This window comes from Castor canadensis, chromosome 7 (genome assembly GCF_047511655.1).
Source record: "Castor canadensis chromosome 7, mCasCan1.hap1v2, whole genome shotgun sequence".
Classification (NCBI taxonomy): Eukaryota; Metazoa; Chordata; class Mammalia; order Rodentia; family Castoridae; genus Castor; species Castor canadensis.
Window position 1 is genome coordinate 144,907,379 of NC_133392.1, and position 22,294 is coordinate 144,929,672.

Below are 22,294 nucleotides of genomic sequence, written 5' to 3' on the forward strand. Positions count from 1 at the left end.
GTTTGAAAAAGAAAAGGATTTGAAGAAAAATATTGACAAATTAAGATGATTTTTGTTAAACTTAAACCACTTTGACATTTCTAAGTTAGAAGACAATTTTAAAATCAAAATATGTAATGCTCAAATCAGGTTCCTTTAACAAGTTTATAAATAAACTTTTAAAGCACTTTATAAAATATTAATTAACGAGGCCCCCCAAAACACAAAGAGGTGAGGTAATGGAAATTGTACAGTTTGCTTTTACAATTTACCAAGAGAGGCTGGGGCATAGCGCCATGCTTGCCTGGCTTATGTGAGGCCTTGGTTTCAATCAATCGCCAGTACCTCAAAGAAGGGGAAAAAAAAAAAAAAAATTCAGACTCTGGAAATAACAAAGGCCGTGGTACAAACCCCAGTACTGCTACTTGCTGGCCCTTCAGCAGTACACAGGAATGACCTTGCTAAACCTCAGGTAAAATTGTATTGATAGTATGTATTTAGAGCATAAATGAGGATTAAATTAGCTAATACATGTAAAAGACTGGTGTACTGTACCCAGTCCATAATTAGCACCCAATGCTATCTGATATTCTGTTTTTAACAGAGAAATAAAAGTCCACTACTTATTTCCTATGTGTCAGTTTACTATGTCCTCTATAGGAGCAAGTTATAATTATAACATTATAATAAGATGAAAGATTTTAGGGCTGAAAATGTGGTTCAAGAGGTTGGGCACTTGCCTAGCAAGCCTAAGACCCTAAATTCAAACCCCAGTACCAGGGGAAAAAAAAAAAAAAAGAATGATTTTGAAGTCATTTACACCATCTATAAATTACAGCCATGCTGAAGTTTTAAAGTTTTATCACCATCCCATTCTGGTATAAGGTGTAAAAAAAAATTGTTTTTAAACAATAACCTTAGAATCTAGAGATAAATTAATTAGGAGACTTTACCTCTACCCTTACCCTTAAAAGTTACTAAGCACAAAACCTGTACAGCTGAGCATGATACAATACATCTATAATCCCAGCACTCCAATGACTAAAGCAGAGAATTGTGGCTGGACAGAGTCAGGGCAAAAAGTTCACAAGACCTTGTCTAAATCTATGGCTAGGTATAGTGGTGTGCCCCCATCATCCCAGCTATGGGGGAAGCACAAATAGGAGAATCAAATTCCAGACTACCATATCTCAAACACCAACAGAAAAAGGGCTGGTGGCATGGTTCAAGAGGTAGAGCACCTGCCTGCCTAGGAAGTGCAAGGCCCTGAGTTCAAACCCCAATATTACCAATTTTTAAAAAAACTAAATGTACACTGCCTGTATTTCTTGTTACAAGTTAAATGAACTCAATGTTTCCTCTACTTCTGTGATGATAAAGATTTTGAAAATACTTAAACATATCTACATTTTCCCCCAAAGACAGAACTAGATAAATGCCGGCTGATATATGACCAATTCAAGTTTATAACTGAGTATCGTTTAAAAAATCAAGAAATAATTTAAAAAATACATAATTCAAAAGTACCTCTACACAACCACTGTCCTATATCCTACACTATTCTTCTTTTGTTTCTTTTGTGCCTTCACTTTTTTTAAAAAAAAAAAAGGAAAAAGAGAGGAAAAAAAAAAAAAAAACACTTCCTAATAACAGCCCTCAACTTTAGCTACAAGTCCAGAAAGAGCTATAAGGCAAATGGACTAAGATGCAGAGTCCAATGTCACTGGCCTTTAGTTACCCAGCAGGATCAGCAGGATCATGGTTCACTGAAGCTAAAGTCATGAATAAGTTTAAGTCTAATCATGGGCTTTTTTTTGCACTAACCCTTCTCTTCTAATAAACAGCAAGTTCTCGGACTGGAGGTGTGGCTCAAGTGGTAGAGCTCCTGCTTTGCAAGCACAAAGCCTTGAGTTCAAACCCCAGTCCCATCAAAAAAAGAAAGAACAAAAAGAATAGCAAGTTCCCTATTTGTAGTGGCAGCCTAGCAAATACTTCCCTTAGTAATATTCTGGAGGTTGAAGCCACATATATTAAATATATAACTTAACCATGGGCCAACACAGTATTAACACTAAATTCCCAAAGGCAGAATAACAGAAAGAAATCAGACTTACTATACATCGGCTCTAAGTGCTTTTCTTATATTAACACTTCTAACCTTTACAAAAGCCTAAGAGACATAGACATTATTACACCAGTGGAGCTACTAAGGCACTCAGTGAAAGGAGGAACCAGGTTTCCAACACAGGCTGCATGGCTCCAAGAGTCCAACCTCCTCACTACTACATTCTAACAACAGCAAAACACTAAGGATCCAGTGTCCCATATGACTCAATTACATACTTGAAATATGCATACTAATGACCTCAACTCCAAAATAGACCATCATTTCAGTGCCTACACTGAGAATGCAAATGAGACCTCAAGTCAATAGCCATCCTCTAGCTCCGACTTTGGGATCTCAGATCTCAAATATCACAAAGGAAATACCAGCATTCTGGAGGCTGAGACCGGAAGATTGTAGGTTCAATGTCAGCCTAAACTACATAATGAGAATACAGAGGAATTTAGGGCTTTATTAGTGAGTCCAAAATTTGCTTGAGATATTATTTTTAACAAGACAAAGGAATAGGTTTTGGCAAAATCCACATGCTCCAGCATCACAGCCTTCTTAGAACACATTTAAAGGAATAAGTGCCAGAAATAAAGGAAAAAAGCAATGGTAAATTCTGCAAAATGACAGACAACAGAAGCAACATGGGGGAAAAAATTTAACAGGTCAAATTAAATGTTGAAGGGTAGATTTTATTCAAGCTTGAACTTCATTTTGTTTCTGGGGAAGTCACACTCTCAGTTTCTTCAGTTTCTCAGCCTTTACATATGCTGATTCTTCCAGGCTGGAATTCTCCCCTAAATATTCCTTACCCTCCATGTCATGTTCTCACAAAACCCTTCCATCTGAATTGAGTTCTCTCACTTTTTCTCAAGATGCTCTGTTCTCTTTCTTGATTATTTTTGTATTTCTTTATCATAAGCCTCTCCACTAGGCAACACATTCCATATATAAACTCTTAAGACATTCAAATTGAACAAGTCAGAAACTAAACTCCCTTCAGGCAGCTAGAATTACACGTGTAATCCCAGCTACTTGTGAGATAGAAGCAGGAGGATCATGCGTTCAAGGCCAGCCTGGGCTACGTAGTGAACTCGTTTCAAAAAACCCCAACTCCCCTCTTACACTGTTGGTGGGAATGTAGACTAGTACAACCACTCTGGAAAAAAATTTGGAGGCTACTTAAAAAGCTGGACATCGATCTACCATTTGATCCAGCAATACCACTCTTGGGGATCTACCCAAAAGACTGTTACTCCAGAGGCACCTGCACATCCATGTTTATTGTGGCACTATTCACAATAGCCAAGTTATGGAAACAGCCAAGATGCCCCAGCACTGACGAATGGATTAAAAAAATGTGGTATCTATACACAATGGAATTTTATGCAGCCATGAAGAAGAACGAAATGTTATCATTCGCTGGTAAATGGATGGAATTGGAGAACATCATTCTGAGTGAGGTTAGCCTGGCTCAAAAAACCAAAAATCGTATGTTCTCCCTCATATGTGGACATTAGATCAAGGGCAAACACAACAAGGGGATTGGACTATGAGCACAGGATAAAAGCGAGAGCACACAAGGGAGGGGTGAGGATAGGTAAGACACCTAAAAAACTAGCTAGCATTTGTTGCCCTTAACGCAGAGAAACTAAAGCAGATACCTTAAAGCAACTGAGGCCAATAGGAAAAGGGGAACAGGTACTAGAGAAAAGGTTAGATCAAAAAGAATTAACCTAGAAGGTAACCACCCACACATAGGAAATCAATGTGAGTCGATGCCCTGTATAGCTATCCTTATCTCAACCAGCAAAAACCCTTGTTCCTTCCTATTATTGCTGATACTCTCTCTACAACAAAATTAGAAATAAGGGCAAAATAGTTTCTGCTGGGTATTGAGGGGGGGGAGAGGGAGGGGGCGGAGTGGGTGGTAAGGGAGGGGGTGGGGGAAGGGGGGAGAAATGAACCAAGCCTTGTATGCACATATGAATAATAAAAGAAAAATGAAAAAAAAAAAAACCCAACTCCTGATCTCCCTATTAGGATCAGCCCTTCCCACAATCATTCTACCTCAATTAATGGCAACTCCAACAAAAATCTTAGAAACATCTTGATTCTTCTTTCACATTCCACATCTAAACCATGTGGAAATCCTACTCTTTCTATCCTAAAAATATATCCAGAATCAGGCTACTTCCTGCCTTCACCCAAGCCACAATCATCCATGCCTGAATTACTGAAAGAGGATCTTCCACTTAGTCTCTGACTTGGTCTCCCTGTTTGCTATTCTCCACTGTCAAATGTCCAGTTAAATCAAAAGTATCACCCAGCATCATTCAATGTACTCCTTGCTCCTTCATTTCTCTTTACACCATTTAGTCACTAGTAGACAGTAGGTTTATTGTTTTCCTTCCCCAACTGAATATGCCTGCCATAATGACAGGGACCTTGTTCACTAGGTATACAACACCCACAACAGTGTCTAATATTTATTAAACAAAAGAATGAAAAACACATGTTCTTCTGGTAAGCAGAAATTAGGAATAGGAGAAAGAATGGAGAACGCAGAGGCATTGGAAACACCAACAAAAATCTTCCACGAAGGAAAGAAGTACAAGACATGTTCAAGACTAATCTACTAGAATATGAGGTATATCTGCAGCCACAGTGGGAGAGGAGAGTGGAAATACAAGTTGTGCATGAATGCCTGATCAAGAAGGTTCTATCTAATTCAATAAACACTGGTAAGCTGGGTGCCAGTGGCTCATGCCTGCAATCCTAGCTACTCAGAAGGCAGGAGGACGGTGGATGGTGGATGGCAGTTCGAAGCCAGCATAGGCAAATAATTTGTGAGACCTTACCTTGAAAATATTCAGCACAAAAAAAAGGCTGGCAGAGTGGCTAGAACATCTGCCTAGCAAATATGAGGCCCTGAGTTCAAATCTCAGTACCACAAAAGGCACCCAATATAAATAATTTCTTAAGCTCATAATTCAACTGGATTTATTTTTTTAAGCACATAAAACGAAGTCACTGCATTATGCAGGAAAAAGCAGCCCCTGACTGCTATCATCAACCACAGCTTGTCCACTCACCATCTCAGCTGGCTGTCAGGATCTGTGTGAGCTCCTTGAAGACAAAGGGCCTGCTCTTCTTCCTCAGGTCTCCAGCACACAGTGCATGGAAAGCATAAATTAATATTTGCTTCTGTTATGATCCCTATACTGTGCTCAACTGTTCCTAGGCAAAGATTGTATCTAATAGCCTCCAACTATAAAACGGGCATACCTTACCTAGTACATAGATATGGATGGGAGAAATTAATTCTGAAAAGACACTTTAGAAAAGATTTCTCATGAAGAGCACAAAGGGAGAGTCTATCTTCAAACTATTTAATCAGTATCTATTCTTTGAGCAATGCCTAGGTGTTGGTAGATTTCACATCTTTCTTTCAACAAAGATCAAATAGGGCAAATGTTCTTTGGTGCTGCTGGAAGATAAACATAGCCAAAATCTAAGAAAACCAGGTAAATTTTCTTTAAGCTAATATACACTAACTCAATACACTACCTATCAGACTTGGCCTCATTTTTCAATCTGCTCTTATGAAGAACTTAAAATATTACACACAAATTCTTATTGGTTCATGCAAATTTTGGAAAACACTAGGATATATTTGCAATTGAGAGCCATACTGACAATTAAAAAGTGCAAAAAATATAGTTTTTACATGACTTAATGAAGAATCAACAAGCCCTAATCATTTTTAAGCCAATTTTGGATTCTTGTGTTAACTAAAATATGCTGTAACCTAGAATACCAAGTAATATAAAACCGCACACTCTTCATAAGCTTACATCTTTGCAAAAGTTTCAATTCAGTCTTGGGTATATGTTTTGTTCAAAGCCAAAACTTAATTTCTGCCGGGTGCCGGTGGCTCACGCCTGTAATCCTAGCTACTCAGGAGGCGGAGATCTGGAGGATTGAAGTTCGATGCCAGCCCAGGCAAATTGTTCTCGAGACTCTGTCTCAAAAATACCTAACACAAAAAGGGCTGGCGGAATGCCTCAAGGTGCAGGCCTGGAGTTCAAACCTTAGTACCACAAAAAAAAACTTAATTTCTTAAGTCTATCAACTGGTCTCATCTCACAGCTACAATTCTTCCAGCTTTCCTCAGTGGCACAATAACCTAATTTGATTCCTCTTTAGTTTTGAAAGACTGCGCACTAGTAATCTACCACCTGGTCTCTAACTCCAAAATGAATTACAGGTTGTTACTAGAGGAAAACAAGCATAAAACTCACAAATCCTTAGCCGTTAATTACCTCAACTTCCATCTAATTGTGCAGTTTTGTATTCTCAACGTTTGTTCAGATTTCCTTCAGTCTTCTCCCACACATACAAGTAAACAGCTATGCTGCACAGCAGTAAAATTCAATACTTGCTGAGAACAGGTGATTGACATTTTAACTGGATTATACTGAGAACTAAATCCTTTTCATAAGAATAAATTATTTTTCCTGTAAAGCTAGAAGTAATGATTTTATTACAAAAAAGGAATAAAATCTATTATACTCCTTCCTAGCTAGCTTAGTGTTAGTAGTGTTATATACTGTATTTCAGTTTTGTTTAAAAAAAAAAAAAAACACTGAAAGTACAAAATACATGTGATAAACTCTGAGGTCAATACCTGGCCCTAACGCTAATATTGCTACTTGTTCAAAATATTAATATTCAATGATTGAAGTATTTTATACACATATATGAAAGTAGAATAATGAAACACATCAAAAATTGTTTTTAAAGGAGAGGATAGAAAGAGTAATAGAGGAAGTTAATTTGATCAAAGTACATTAAAATATCACAATAAAACCCCTTTTTACAACTAAGATAGGCTATTTTAAAAATTAATATTCAGTTTTAAGATACTTCTAATCTGCCTATGACACAATTTTCAAATATGGTCTTATTTATCTATATTAAGTTACCACTTCCATAAATTTATAATTAGACTAATACAGTCTCCTGGTTTTATATTTTAAATAAGGAAAACCAGAAATCAAATAAGGCTAATTGATATTCCTTATACCAATACTTGGTACTGGCCACTGACGGATAAAAGCCAAGTCTCAAGAGACAAAAGGATTAAAAGTTCCAAGGAAATTTACCAACTAATGCCCTGAATTAAATTTAGATTTCCATCTATACTTGGTTTGTAATCATGACCTAATGTTCTTTTCCTTCAGAAACTCCCTTTCCATTCTCCATGAGTACCTCTAAAATGAATGAACACATCGTAGCTCACTCCCCTATTTGTTCAAAACCTAAACCCATGCCTTAATCACATTCCCATCCCCCTTTCATAGACTGACTAATTCCCTAATTCCAGAGATACCAGAAAACTGAGGCTCTGGTGCACTAGTGAAACAGAAAGAGTGAAAGTCTGGCTCACCATCCTTTTACTGGCTTCTGAGCACCTCTGGATGCATCATTCCAAACCAACAGACTTTTAGTGACACCAAGGTCTTCCAATTGCCTTTTCCTATCACTACTCACACTGCATTGAGCTTTTCACATGTTCAGCTCTTCAGCTCCCTAGGTTCACAAGCCTCCTGTCTCTTCCCCATTCTGGGTCCCTTCCTCTGAGAATTTTATATTTAACCAAAATCAGCACCTTGACAGTTGCCAAAAACAGCACTGTCAGGTCTTCAGGAACAATGCAGGTAGAAAGTAACAAAAACAGAGATCCTATTAACCTCACATTCTATGTTCACTTCCATCTCCTGAATCTTCCCCTCCAGAAACCTCAACCTCAAACCAATCAGCTACAAGGTAACTTTATCTAAAGGTTGAATAAGTTTTTGATCAATCATTAGAACAAAGTTCTCCGCAACATTTCTTCTAGAAAATATATTTCATATGTTCTGCTTATATAAAGAAGTCTGCCCTTGAAACTAAATATAAAAAACTCTCACTTCAGACTGGCAAACAACTGTATACACCTTCCCAAACGCCACTAGGAAGAACAGACAGCATTCCAAACATAGGGAAGTATAAAGAGAACAAACAAGGCTAGGAAAATATATGTGTTAACAAAAACTTAAGGTAGGTTTTAAAGTTTCCAACTTTTTTTTTTTTTTCTCAAGATTGTTAGTACTCGTAGTTGTTTTATTCTTTTGGGTTTTTTTTTTTCCCCCTTTTTTTTTTTTTTATTCACATGTGCATACAATGTTTGGGTCATTTCTTCACCCCCATTCCCTCCCTTGCCCCCCCACTCCCTCCCTCTCACCCCCACCCCCTCGATACCCAGCAGAAACTATTTTGCCCTTATCTCTAATTTTGTTGAAGAGAGAGTATAAGCAGTAATAGGAAGGACCAAGGGTTTTTGCTAGTTGAGATAGGGATAACTATACAGGGAGTTGACTCACATTGATTTCCTGTGCATGTGTGTTACCTTCTAGGTTAATTCTTCTTGATCTAACCTTTTCTCTAGTTCCTGGTCCCCTTCTCCTATTGGCCTCAGTTGCTTTAAAGTATCTGCTTTAGTTTCTCTGCGTTGAGGGCAGTTTCCAACTTTTAAATAACTTGTCTCCCTGGCTGTAAAGATGTAAATCATTCCTGGTTCCTTTTTTCAGAGTTATCAATCTATCAACAGTTTCCTGCAGAAGGAGTTTACAAAATGTCAAAACTAACATTCCTATTCTTGTTGGCTAGTTCCAATCCACCTATTCACTTCTTTTTCAACGTCAAATTCAAACCTACTTCCATTTTTCCCTAAATCTCCTACCTCAACTTAACATGAACCACATTTGACTCTCTAATAAAATTTTTAAACCTAAGTATAATTCCTTAACTCTTCCAAAGCATAAGGCACTTGGTTCATGCCAGCAAATTATTTTAAGTCACAGCTAATCAGAACTGGAAGTGACCTGGGTGAACAGCAACCCAACTCCTCTTTTAAACCTGGCCTGTATGAATTATTTTAACTCTAAGAATTCCACCAGTAAATCTACTTCTTTTAGAATGTGATTCTTAACCTTTAGATTACAAATCCCCAGAAAAAAGACTCCCAGAGAAATTTTTATGGACTTCAAGGATTTACAGAATCCCCAGAATCCTATTAACAAGGTCCAATTTAAGAATCCTATTAACAAGGTCCAATTTAAGAAGAATATACCATTATCAATGACAGAAACAGATGCTTAAAACCAGGCATAGTGATACACACACACTTGTAATCCCAGGTGTCCAGAGGCTGAGGCAAGAGACCACTAATTCAAGACTAGCATGGGCTACATAGTCTCTGTCTCAAAAAACAAAAACAAGCCGGGCACCAGTGGCTCACATCTGTAATCTTAGCTACTTGGGAGGCAGAGATCAGAAGGATCACAGTTCTACGTTAACCTGGACAAATAGTTCTCAAGACCATATCTCAAAAATACCTAACACAAACAAGGGGCTAGCAGAGTGGTTCAAATGGTAGAGCGCCTGCCTATAAGCCTGAGGCCCTGAGTTCAAACTCTACTACTACCAAAACAACAAAACAAAAAAAGTAGGTGGAAGCACTCTTAATGCTTTACAGAGGGTGCTAAATAGCTACACCACACTTCCCAGCCTTCCTTGCAATTAGATGAAGCCATGTGATTAAGTTCTCTCCAGTAGAATGTAACAGGAAGTAACAAACACAACATCCAGGTTGGGTCACTTAAGAAGTGCCTCCTCTCAGGATAGTACACTACTATAATCCTAGCTACCCGGAGGTGCAGATTGGGAGGATTATGGTTTGAGGCCAGACTGAGCAAAAAAGTTAGTGAAAACACCTTCCCCCATCTTAACCAACAAGCCAAGCATGGTAGATAATGACCGTAAACCCAGATTCAGGAGGCCATAGGTAGGAGGAATGAAGTCTGCAGCTGGCGGGGGAGGAAGGAAACAAGACAACACAACATACCATACCCTACCTGAAAAATAACTAAAGCAAAAAAGCACTGGGGGTATAGCTCAAATGGTAGAACACCTGCCTGCCTAGCCAGCAGGAGGCCCATAGTTCAGTGTAGCCAAAAAAAAAAAAAAAAATGCCTCCTCCATATTCTCCCCCTCTCACTGGCTGCAATCAGGACTTGTTGGTTACCACCTGTAACAAGTCAGAAGAGGACAATGCTCTGGGGGTTAGGAAAATAAGCTGGAAGAGCCTTGGTCACTAAATGGCTCTAAGGAAGAAAGCCACTCCAACTAGAACACCTGCTTTTGCAAGTGCAGAGCCCTGAGTGTCAAACCCCAGTCCCACCAAAAAAAAAAAAAAAAAAAAACCCAAACAACAAAGAAAGAAATAAAATTTCCATCTTGTTTGAACCACTGTTTGGGGAGGAGGTATTATGTATGACAATAGCTTGGACTGCCCTAATTAGTCTACACAGATGACCAGTTAACCCTCAGCAGCCCTATAAACTGATATTATTATTACTTTATCCTAATATTAGAGGTACAGAAACTGAAGCACTGAGCGCTTAAGGATCTCTCCTGACTCAAACCAAGCAGTCTAGCTCCAGGGTCCAGGTGCTCATTAGAAACCCCTTCCAAATACCTAAGAAGAAACTTACTCTTTTGTACCATTCCACCCTTCAGCAAATTAACTACTTAGAATCACTCCTGTAATCCTAGCTACTCAGGAGACAGAGATCAAGAGGACTGAGGTTGAAAACCAGCCTGGGGGAAAAGAGTTTGGGAAACTTTATCTCAAAAAAAAACCCATCACAAAAAAGAGCTTGTGGAGTGGCTCAAGGTGTAGGCCCTGAGTTCAAACACCAGTACCGCAAAAAAAAAAAAAATAGTAATAACAATAATAATAATCACCACCCTAATCTCAGAAGTTTAGTGACTACTGCAAACAATGATGTCCCAATTCATAATGGTACATCGAATTTAAATTCCAACCCATAAAACTAAACTCTGCAAAGGGATTACTTTCTAAATTAAGATGAGACATAGCAGCACATCATACCAAAGCTACCAGTGGGAATGGAGAGGTATCAGTGTCAATAAGAGCTGGACTCATACAAGCAAAAGAAATACTCAAAAATTCAGTCCCTTCCTAACCTCTCTCGAGTTAATACCTATGTCCCAAATTAAGGACATAGCCAAGAAGAAACAATAACGGAAAACAGGCAGAAAACACCAGAAGAACTACATAATGGAAAAGAGGTAGGTAGATAAAATCACAAGGGTCTTAAAAGACTGGAAGCTAGAAAAAGCAGACAAAAGACCAAGGTTTGTGACTGAGTACATAAGGATCTAAGCAAATGGTTTCCAATTCCAAAGAATAGATAAACACTGACAAAATGCTTGAAAAAGAAGAAGAAGCAATCTCCTTCAAACCTCTTAAATTTCAGGTGCTGGAATACATAGGAATACATACCCTCAAGAAACTTCTTCTCTACTTACTAGGGGAGAGCTGCTATAAATATTTATACACAAAAATGCCAGTTAGCATTCATTTGCTTCCTGTGTACGAGACACTGTCCCAAGATTATTGCATACTATGTATATTAATTAATTTACTCCCATAAGGTTAATCTATTAATATCCCAACGGTTCCTACATGGCACAGAGAGGTTTAAGTAATGTGCCTTGGATTCCATGATTAGTAACTGGACACACTAGATTAGAAGCCTAGACCGTGGTGATTATAAGGGGCCTTATGCCATTGCTAAAAGGTCTGACCTTTACCCTACTGGTTGGTGGCTCTCAACTAGAAATATGTACACCTACTAGACCCAAAGTTGGGAGAAGACTTCTCCACTGTTGAGGATGACTGCTATTGTAAGCCCCCATTCACTGTTAGGAGGGTGAACCCAGCACTGTGATGCATACCTATAGTCCTCGCTACTTGAGGTTGAGGCAGGAAGACTGCTGCTTGAGCCCAGGAGTTTGCGGGCCAGCCTAGGCAACACAGCAAGACTGTCTCAAAAAAAAAAAAAAAAAGTCAAACTGCAGGGAATCAAACTATTCTGACCCTCTTGGTGTTGGGGGAGGTGACAAATAAATAAATAAATAAATAACAGACAAGCCACCAATGGCTCACACCTGTAATCCTAGCTACTTGGGAGGCTGAGATTGGGAGGGAAGATCACAGTTCCAAGCCAGCCCTGGGGCAAATACTTCGTGAGACCGCATCTCCAAAATAACCAGAGCAAGGGGTTGGTGGAGTGGCTCAAGATGGCACAGTACCTGCCTAGCAAGCATGAAGCCCTAGTTCAAATCCCAGGATTGACAAAACAAAAGAAATGAAAAAATAAGAGCAAAATAGAGCACCTACTTTGTAAGCTCAAAGCGCAGAGTTTAAACCCCAGTCTCACACACACAAAAAAAACCCCACAAGCAGGGGATTGGGATTTACTCGGTTCATGAGCAGACAACTTCAAAAACTAAAGGAAATAAAGCCGAGTCCACTCACACTACTACAGAAGGACCTAGTCAATTTCTCTTAAATATAAATCTCAGCCCTAAACAGGCTCATCACAGCCATCACCATCAAATTTCTAATTTCTACACGTATTATGTGCTTCTAACACTCCTAAACCTTAGGTATATAATAAATCTTGTAGTTTCATTTCCCATTTAAAAAACTAGTTTTCTGCTACAAAAACAGATACTCTGGGCAATATAATTAATATACACCACTCTGGATAACCACAGCCTCTGTCTGTCATTACTTTCAAAATAACTATTTTTTACAAGGGTATTTTTCCCCCATTTGCATTTCATTTTGAGATGAAATCAAGAATATCCCTGGGCCGGTGGAATGGCTCAAGCAGTAAGAGGGCCTGCCCAGCAAGCATGAGCCCCGAGTTCAAACTCCAGAACCACAAAAAAAAAAAAAAAAAAACCCTTTACATTTTACGTGCCCAATTTTTCCCTTTCAAATACATGACTCTTGTGCCCCCAGTACAACAATAATAATAAATTTTTTAAAAAGTCGTAACTAACACTGATTTGTGTCAGTGCAAAGTTGGTCTAGGTTGAATCATAGGCCAGTAAAAACCATTTCACTTCTCATTTCACAAATAAAAATAAGGAGAGGGAAAATAAATTACCCAGAATAATCAATCAAATGAGCACAGAACTACGACTTGACTTCTGATCCTCCAAGCCCAATGAGAAAGACTCACAACTAGTGATAAGCAGGATGACTTCAGGTGGTTCACAACCCAAGTATGAAAGACTAGGAAGGGGTATGCAAGTGACTCAACTTTGGGAAACAGTGCACCACACCCATCTCCTTCTAATGGAAGTTATCAACAGTAAGCATCATGTCCTTTCTCATTTTCATTTTATTTAGTGTGTGTGTGTGTGTGTGTGTGTTGCTGGGGATAAAAACCAGGGCCTTGCTTATGCTAGGCAAGTGCTCTGCCACTAAATTCCAGCCTTTTTTTTTTTTTTCCCCCTTTTGAAGGGGAACCCAGGGCCTTCTCAATGCTAGGCAAGCTCTCTATCACTTGAGCCACACACCCCCCAACCCTCCATTCTAATGCTTTTTTTGGGGGGTTGGGGGAGTACTGGAGTTTGAACTCAGGGTCTCCAGCTTGAGCCACACCCTGTACTCCTTTCTAATTTTTTTTTTTTTTTTTTTTTTTGGTGAGACTGGGGTTTACTCAGGGTTCCGAATTTAGGAAGCAGGTACTCCACCATTTGAGCCATACCTCCAGTTCCTTTCTAATTCCTAAACTTTTTTTTTTTGGTCTTATCGTATTGGCTCAAGCACAGCAATACTAAATTAGAAGCCATAGCTGTTGTATTCTCATCCAATGAGTTTAAAATGCTCCTAACGTTTCAGCATTATTACGTTTTCTTAGGCACTTAGTATAATACACTTCTTTTGAAATATGGAAATTCTTACTCCTAGCTTCGTAAAAATCTGACCCACCCTTTTTCCTTTCTCTGCTGCTTCCACGCCCCTCTCTTCCTTTCTTATTTCGCGTTCCTTCCTATATTCTCTTCATCTCCAAGTACTGTACCTGCCACCCAAAAAGTGGCTTCGACTCCGTAGTATTCGGGGAGTTCTACGCCCTTCTGTCAAAACGTTTCTAAAACTGATTGCTGAAAGAAAATCGGAAGAAAAACACTGATTCGATCAACTGGCAGGTCATTTCTTCTCTCCATCTCTTAAACACACCCTTCCACGTCTTCCGCTCTTTAAAATAAAAACTCAGGAAGAAAAGAACCAGAACAGTTCTAGATTCCTGTTAACTTTCACTCTGAATGAGCCTGGCTTCTTAAGCAAATGGCTGAGAACATCTCAAAGACTCCGGTTTTAGGAAGAGCAGCTTGATCCAGATGTTTACAACTTTTCTCTCTCCTTTGCTACTCTGAAAAATACTAGAGAAAACGGGAAAAGAGGACACGGATCGTATCTGAAAGCAAATAAGGTTAGTTCCAGGATATAAAAGTCGAAGAAACAACAGAGGAGGGAACAAAGTCAACCCTTTAAATTCGTTCTCATCAATTTGTTCTTTCAAAACAAAAGGGCAGCAACCCCGGGGAGTAGCCAAAAACGTTGCATCATACGAAACCCTGGGCGCTCGAGAAACAAGAAAACCAGATGGTGGTAAAATACCTAAGACAGGAAAACCCAACTTGGGAATCTCGGTCTTCTCCGGAGCCCTACCTGGAGCACCTGCCTTTTTTAAAATTATGATTATTATCACTATTGTTATTTTGCACATTTTTTGGGGGGGGAGATTGCATCTTAAATTAAAAGTTTCAGTTTCATACCGGCGGGGCGCCAGTGTTCCCTGCAAAAGCGTTCAGACAAGTTGGGGTTCTCATCTGACCAGTGGCTCGGGGCATGGGGCTCCCGGCGGGGGAGGTGACAGGAGCCACGCCGCTAGGCTTGGGGACCGGGGCGGGGAGGCTCGTCCCGACTCGCCGAGACCCGGGACGCCGCTGTGGCGTCCGCCGCCGTCCGCCGCCCGTTCTGGGGCTTTCCGCGACCGGTCCCCGCCCCAGCCCCCCGCGACGGGCCCGGGGAGGCGGGAAGGCGCGGGTGGCCCCGAGACAATGGGGTCGGGGGACGCGGGAGCCCGCAACGCTCCCTCTGCCCTCGGGGGCGCTTCGGAGGGACACCGCCCCCCGCGGCCGGGCGGGCGCCGGGGCTCAGCACGCGGGACGGCGGCGAGCGCTCACCTTGACGAAGAGCTCGATGAGGGGCTCTTTGTCCTCCTTCAGCCCGTTCAGCGGCATCGACAACGCCATGGCCGGTTTGGCTGGGCTCCGCGGACGGCGACGCGGCTGCTGCTTCTGCTTCTGCTTCTGCTTCTGCTCCGGGGCTGCTCTAGCTGCCGGCGGCTCCCGCTACGCTGCGCTGCGCTCGCTGGACAGTCCAAGCGTCGAGCTGGCCGCGGCCTCAGCTCTCCAGCACCGCCCCACGCCTCGCGCGCGACTCGGAGGCGGCAGCAGCTTCTACCGCTTCAAACTGCGGGGCGGGGTTGCCTGAGGGGCGGGGCTGCCTGGGGGCGGGGCTTCGTCTAGGGGCGGGGCCAAGGCCCGACACCGCGGGACTCTTCGGGGGAAATGGGCTGGCCCGAGCTCCTGGGGGCGTGGCCTGCGGCGGGGGTGGTGGAGGGGCCGCTCGAGAGTCGGGGGGGGTGTGAGGGGCGTGGCCTAGGGTCGGGGGTGTGGTCTTGGCGGGTCGGTACGAAGAGCGGTGGGCAGGCCTACGAGCCACGCCTCCCGAAGGGGCGAAAGGGAAATTCCCCCGGGGGCCGGAGCCTGACACCGCCTCTCTCCGCAGTGCCGGCGTGTCCTCCGCAGCTGTTGCTGGTTGTGTGCCAGGTGACCTCATGCCTCCGCCCGCCTGGAGAGGCGAGGAGGCGCCTGCAGCCTTCTCCCCCCACCGGCTGCAGCCCCTAGACTCAGTGCTCTTTCCCCGCAGGGGCCATCTCCCCAGCTCCCTCTGTTAGGTGAGGCTGCCTTTTACGAGAAAACTTTTCCGAAAGTTTTTGCTTCCTTAGAAGTGACTTTTTCTTCTTCCTCTTTGTGGCTCCTTTTGACTGTCCGGTCGCTTCTGTACGGGAACCCGCATGTTCACAAATACTTTATGACACCCTACGGGGTTCCAGGCTCTGAGGTAGACCCTGAGGTGAACGCGGATCGGGATCCCTCTCTCCCAGAGTCTGGAACCGCATCCCCCCCCCCACCCCGTGCCTGATGGCCACTCCGAACTACCCAACCGTTGTCCTGTTGTTTCCCCCGTGGGCCATCTGGATGCTGCCTGGCCCTCCTTTGTCTGGTTCTCAGATTCCCCGTGGAAGAGAGGAATTCATAACAAGCACGGGGACAATTCTGCAGAGGTGGTCCTCAAACAGGACAAACTGTTCTTAGAGGCTTGAGGGCAGAAATCAAAGGTCCAAAGACTGGAGGAGGGCTTTGAAGAAGGCAGTGGGCGGCACCCCGGGCCTGGCTTAATGCTGTTGAATGCCGGAGGCGTTCTACCTTCTACCTTTTCCTAATTATTGACTCATGGCCATTTTGCCTCAATTTCTGAGTTAGGTTATTAGTGAGTTCCAGAGGGGCCAAATATGGAAGGGGGGGAATTTGTCTCCACATCCTTAGTGCATAGAAAATATACTATGTTTGAACAAATTGAATATATGCACGAAAATACAGTGAAACCTACAACCTTTTCCTCTGCTGACCCAAAGCGAGTTCTTGTAATGCAGGGACACTGTTAGAGGTACAAAGCATCCCAACAATTAGGAACACACTGTGGAGCCCACTCCCAAAAACCCCAGGCCTCATTTCATTATTTAGAAAGGAAGGGTGGGAGCTAGTTACTGGTACTTGGCCTTACTCTGTGCTGTGCTATTAGTGATGACTGTTATCTGCACTGTCTTCTACAGTCCTACCCATCCCTGCAGGCTGGGATGGCATCATATTCAACTCCCTCGGTGACCAGCTTGTTTGGTGAAAAGTAATAAATACCAGGATGCCACCTCTCAGATGGAGATTTGGAACAAAAACAGTCAAGTGCTGGTGGCTCATGCCTGTAATCCTAGCTACTCAGAAGACAGGAATCTGGAGGATCACAGTTCGAAGCTGGCCCCGGCAAATAGTTCCTCAAGACCCTATCTCAAAACACCCTTCACAAAAATAGGGCTGGTGGAGTTTCAAGCCCAAGTACTGAAAAAAAAAAAAACTGAAGTGACTGCCTGGACTCTGGACTGAGCCCCTTGTTCTTTTTTTTTAAAGATTCAAAATATATATTTTTTTATTTTGTCATTTTTACATTTACTTACATGTGTATACATTATTTGGGCCACCTTTCCCCTACTCTCCACTCCTCCATGTTCATTTTTTCATGGAATCATGAACTGAATTCAGGCTCCCCGCCCCCCCCCGCCCCCACTCCTAAAAAGGAACCAAAATGGTTAATCAGCTCAAAGCGAAGCCAAACAGAAAATGATCCAACCGAAACTCAAAGAAGACCCCAGGCTGGCCCAGAGGCAAGGAAATATTTCAGGGCTTACTGTTCTCTGAGGTGTACCTAAGGGCTTATCAAATGACATCAGCCATGTGTGTCTATGTGGGGCCCCAGGCTGGCTCACAGCACCAGGATACAGAGATGACCAGGTATGGAAGGAGGGGCCCAACTGAGCTTCAATCACTAAACACTGATCTTAGCTGGGTGGAAGCCCTGGGGTCTCCTCCACAGAGCCACAAGGTGGTATTTCCTCAGAGCTAACTGCCTCTGCCCACCAGGAATCCTCCAGGGGGAGGTTTAGACCCCAAGGCTGTGCTTAGAAACCTGGTCACACCTAGGGTTTTCTGAGGTCCACCCAGTGGCTCACCTGGGTGGGGAGAGCTGGCCAGGCAGGGGAGAAAAAGAATATTTATTCAGGGAGGTTCCATAGCACCTAGCATTCCAGGTGCCTTTATAACACACACAGAAATCCTGAAGATGGGTGGAGGTGTGGCCTCCACACATCTCTCTGACCTCCCCACCCTGGCCACACCTGCCTTCTTGCTGTTCCTCGACTAGGCCACGCACGCTGTGGCCTCAGGCCTTTATCCTTGCTCTTACCCTGCAGGGCAGAGATTTGTGTTGGGTTTTGTCCATGGCTGTGATCCAGCCTTGTAGAACAGCTTATCAATTCAAACAAACAAAATGAATGATTGGTCCACGTTCCGACTGTATCATCTTGTGTCCCTTCGCACCATTTGGGGGGTCCTGTTCTGCAGGTCTGAGAAGCCAGGTGGTTTGTGTTTCTTTATGGCAACCGCATCACACGGGGTCAGGTTTCCCAAAGCGATGATGCCTCCAGCAAGGCTGCCCTGGGGACACACTTCCCTTCCCCCTCCTCTGACTCTGGGGCTGTCTCAACCCAAAGAGAGAGGAGCTATGTACATAGACCCTGGACCCTACCTGCCTGTGCTCCAATCCTGCTTTTGTCACTTACCAGCTCAGAATACTTTATTTAATCTCTGTGGGCTCCAATTTTAATCTGTAAAATGGGTCTAAAATTAGTACCTTTTGGGCTGGGGGAAGAGCAGTTGCTGAGCACATGCAAGACCATGGATTTGATCCCTGCACACACCTGGAACAGTGCCTGGCATGCGTGGGACATGCCCTCGTCAGCCCTAAATGCACCATTTGTCCACAGTCTCTGCCCATTGCCAAGTTCCCACAATGCGTGGCAGACACTGTGCTGGGGGCTTTCATATCTCCTCCTATTTCTTTTTTCTTTTTTTGCAGTACTGGGGCTTGAACTCAGGGCATACACCTTGAGCCACTCCACCAACACTTTTTTGTGATGGGTTTTTTTCAAGATAGGCTCTTGCGAACAATTTGCCTGGCCTGGCTTCGAACCTCTATTCTCCTGATCTTTGCCTCCTGAGTAGCTAGGATTACAGGCATGAGCCATGGGCGCCCGGCCAGTCCTATTTCTTCAACGTGGTGTTTCACAGCATAGTTTACATTGTCTTCACTTTACAGATGAGAAAACTTAGGATCAGAGAACAATTTACCACCAGTCATTCAGCTGGGAAGATGGTGGAGCCTATACTCCTCTTCAATACACTGTATGCTAAGTAGATGTGGGAAAAGGTGAGCTCCTAAATATCCTTCAAAGCCCACCTTAAATATCCCCCAGCTCCAAGAAAGCATTCTTGCACCACGCAAAGGACAGTTATCCTTCCTACCTCTAACCAACTGCAGCATTGGTCTGGATAGTGGATGGCCCACAAGGGAGCAGGAGTACACATTGAGGTCCCTGTATGGGCTTCCCTAACCAACTGCCTGGTTCCCAGCTCAGGGAAAGTCCTGAACTCATGTACTTCCCCCCTTACTGTTCTGGGGACTAAAACAGCACCTAACTCAGGAAGTCACTGAGGATTAAGTAAGATAATTCACATAAAGCATTTAGTAATAAACATTTAATAGCTGTTAACACTTCATATCAACGTCTCCTTCTTCCTTGGGATACTGCGACATTCTTGGGGCACAAGGAACCTTGTCTTATGTATTTTTACTTGAGTAAAATATTTCCCTTCCAGGGCTGGGGGTGGAGTTCAATGGTACTTGCCTAGCACATTCAAGGCCCCAGCCTCCATCCTCAGCAGGACAAAAAAAAAAAAAAAAAAAAAAACCTAAAAGGGTGCTGATGGCTCATGCTTGAAATCCTAGCTACTTGGGAGGCTGAAATCAGGAGGATCAAAGTTTGAGGCCAGCCTGGGCAAATAGTTCTCTAGACCCCCATCTCCAAAATAACCAGAGCAAAATGGAGTGGAAGTATGGTTCAAGTAGTAGAGCAACCTGCTTTGCACAAAGCTCTGAGTTCAAAGCCCAGTTCAACCAAAAAAAGTTTTTCACTTCCTATCTCTGAGATTTTGAACAAGTTACCAGTACTCTCAATACTTCTGTTTCCTCATTAGAATGATGATAATTTAGGGCTGGGGAAATGACTTCAGTGGTAGAGTAGGCACTCTACTTTAGCAAGGCCCTGAGTTCAAATCCTAGTGCCACAAAAAATAATTATAATACCTACCTCACAGGATTATTATGGAGATTAAATAAGTTAATAAAGCAAGGCGCAATGCCTCACACCTGTGATATCAGCTACTCCAGAGGCAGAGGTTGGGAGGATCAAGGTTGAAGGGCAGCCAGAGTAAAAAGTTAGCAGAACCAATAAACTAGGCATGGAAGTGTGTGTCTGTCATCCCAGCTACAGAAGCGTAAGGGAGGATTCAGATCAGGCCAGCCTGGACAAAAAACTCAAGCCCTACCTGAAAAATAACAAAAAGGGCCGGGAGTGTGGCTCAAGTGGTAGAGCACCTGCCTAGCAAGCAAAAGGCCCTGAGTTCAAACTTGAGTACTGCCAAAAGTAAGTACCCAACAAATGCTAACGGATGCACCCTGTGCCTAACTCAGCACCTGGCCTACAACCGCAACTCAGTCCAATCAGACTGAGGGAAAGAAAAGATAAAATCAATTGCAAGCATCGCCTTTCAACCTCCCACGTCCTGGATTCAATACTCTTTTCTCTCACTGCTCCTATCCCATAATAGCTGTTCAATTAATCTTTGCTGATGCATATCAACTATACTAAGGAAAATTTCCACTTTGATTGTGTGCCTAACATGTGAATTAGAGCCTATAAAATCCTGGCATAAGTGTCTTAGCCATAAGTGGCTGAAGTTTCACCTGTATGTGGTGTTTATAGAAGAACCAACCTTTTTCAGCTTCCCTGTAGATTCGGGCTTCCCTGGAGGAAGCAAGTCACTCAACAAACACAGGGGCTGTATTCAGCTTTTCTTGGCTTTAGAAATAGTGCAGCAAAGACTTGCAACTAGGTTCCACCTCTCATAAGTTCCACTGCCTCCCACTGCTGTAGGCCAGGAACCAGCATTTAACAGATCAGCCTTGGAGAGACACTTATCCAAACACTTATCCAAACTGTAGCAATACTCATGCTGCTTGTGCCATGAGAAATAAATTACATTGTTTCAACACAACACTTCTGTGTCTTCTGCCAGCATCCATGAAAAAGTACTACCTTAGTCATTAGCTTTCAAATAGTATAAAATAGGGCTTAGACTGCTCTCCAGCCCCTTTCACATAGGAGTCTTTCCTTTCCTTTCCTAATGAAACTCTGTTACTTTGCACCTCAAAAAAGAAATCAAATAGGATAAAATAAAAATCTAGATATAACTGGTATACACCAATAGAAACGTGAACATATGTGGACCTGGTTGTACAAAAACATGTTTGTGGGCTGGCAGTGTGGTTCAAGTGGTAGAGTGCCTTTCTATCAAGTGTGAAGCCCAGAGTTCAAATTCCAGTGCCACACACACAAAAAAAAAGGAAGGAGAGAGAGGGAGGGAGGGAGGGAGGAAAGGAAGAAAAGAAAGAAGGAAGGAAGGAAGGAAGGAAAGGAAAATCATAGTCGGTGCCTGTGGCTCAACCTGTAATCCTAGGTACTCAGGAGGCAGAGATCAGGAGGACTGAGGTTCAAAGCCAGCCCAAGAAACAGTTCATGACACCCTATCTTGAAAAAACCCTTCGCAAAAAATGGCTGGTGGAGTGGCTCAAGGTGTAGACCCTGAGTTCAAACCCCAGTACTGCAGGGGAAAAAAAAAGTATAAAAAAAAAGTTAAAAGTGGGAAAGAATCTTATATGTGCAAATGCCATTTGATAAAAAAAAAATCAATATTTTTGAGAGACATATATATGAGAATATATTTATATGCATTTACAAAACAACTCTGAAGCTGTATCAATAAATAGATGCATAATCTATTCTTGGGCAGGGAGACTCAAAATCATTATGCCATTAGGTCTTTTTTATTAGTCTAAAATTTAATGTGATATCTATCTACAACATTTGCATACCTGTACATGGTTTTGACATAGCTATATCAACATGCATTCCTCTCTGGAGAGAGGAATGAGAAACTGCTAACTTTACTTTCTCCCAGAGAGAGGAAACTGAGTCACTGGGACAGTGATGTGCATCTGTTTACTTACATACTATTCTGTTTTGTTTTTTATTTATGTATTGAGGTACTGGGGTTTGAACTCAGGACCTCCACCTTGAGCCACTCCACCAGCCCTATTTTTGTGAAGGGTTTTTTCGAGATAAGTTCTCCCAGAACTGTTTGCCTGGGACTGGCTTCAAACCTCGATCATCCTGATCTCTGCCTCCTGAG

General features: G+C 42.6%; 1 protein-coding gene across 1 annotated transcript in view; it reads right to left on the reverse strand.

Annotated features, from left to right (window-relative positions):
- Positions 1-15,545, reverse strand: part of Clic4 (chloride intracellular channel 4) — a 66,963-nt gene extending 51,418 nt beyond the window's left edge. The window contains exon 1 of the mRNA XM_020155979.2: positions 15,275-15,545. Within this exon, the coding sequence (XP_020011568.1) occupies positions 15,275-15,343 (69 nt within the window). The 5' untranslated portion in view covers positions 15,344-15,545. The remainder of the gene's footprint in view (positions 1-15,274) is intronic.
- Between the last annotated feature and the right edge of the window lie 6,749 nt (positions 15,546-22,294).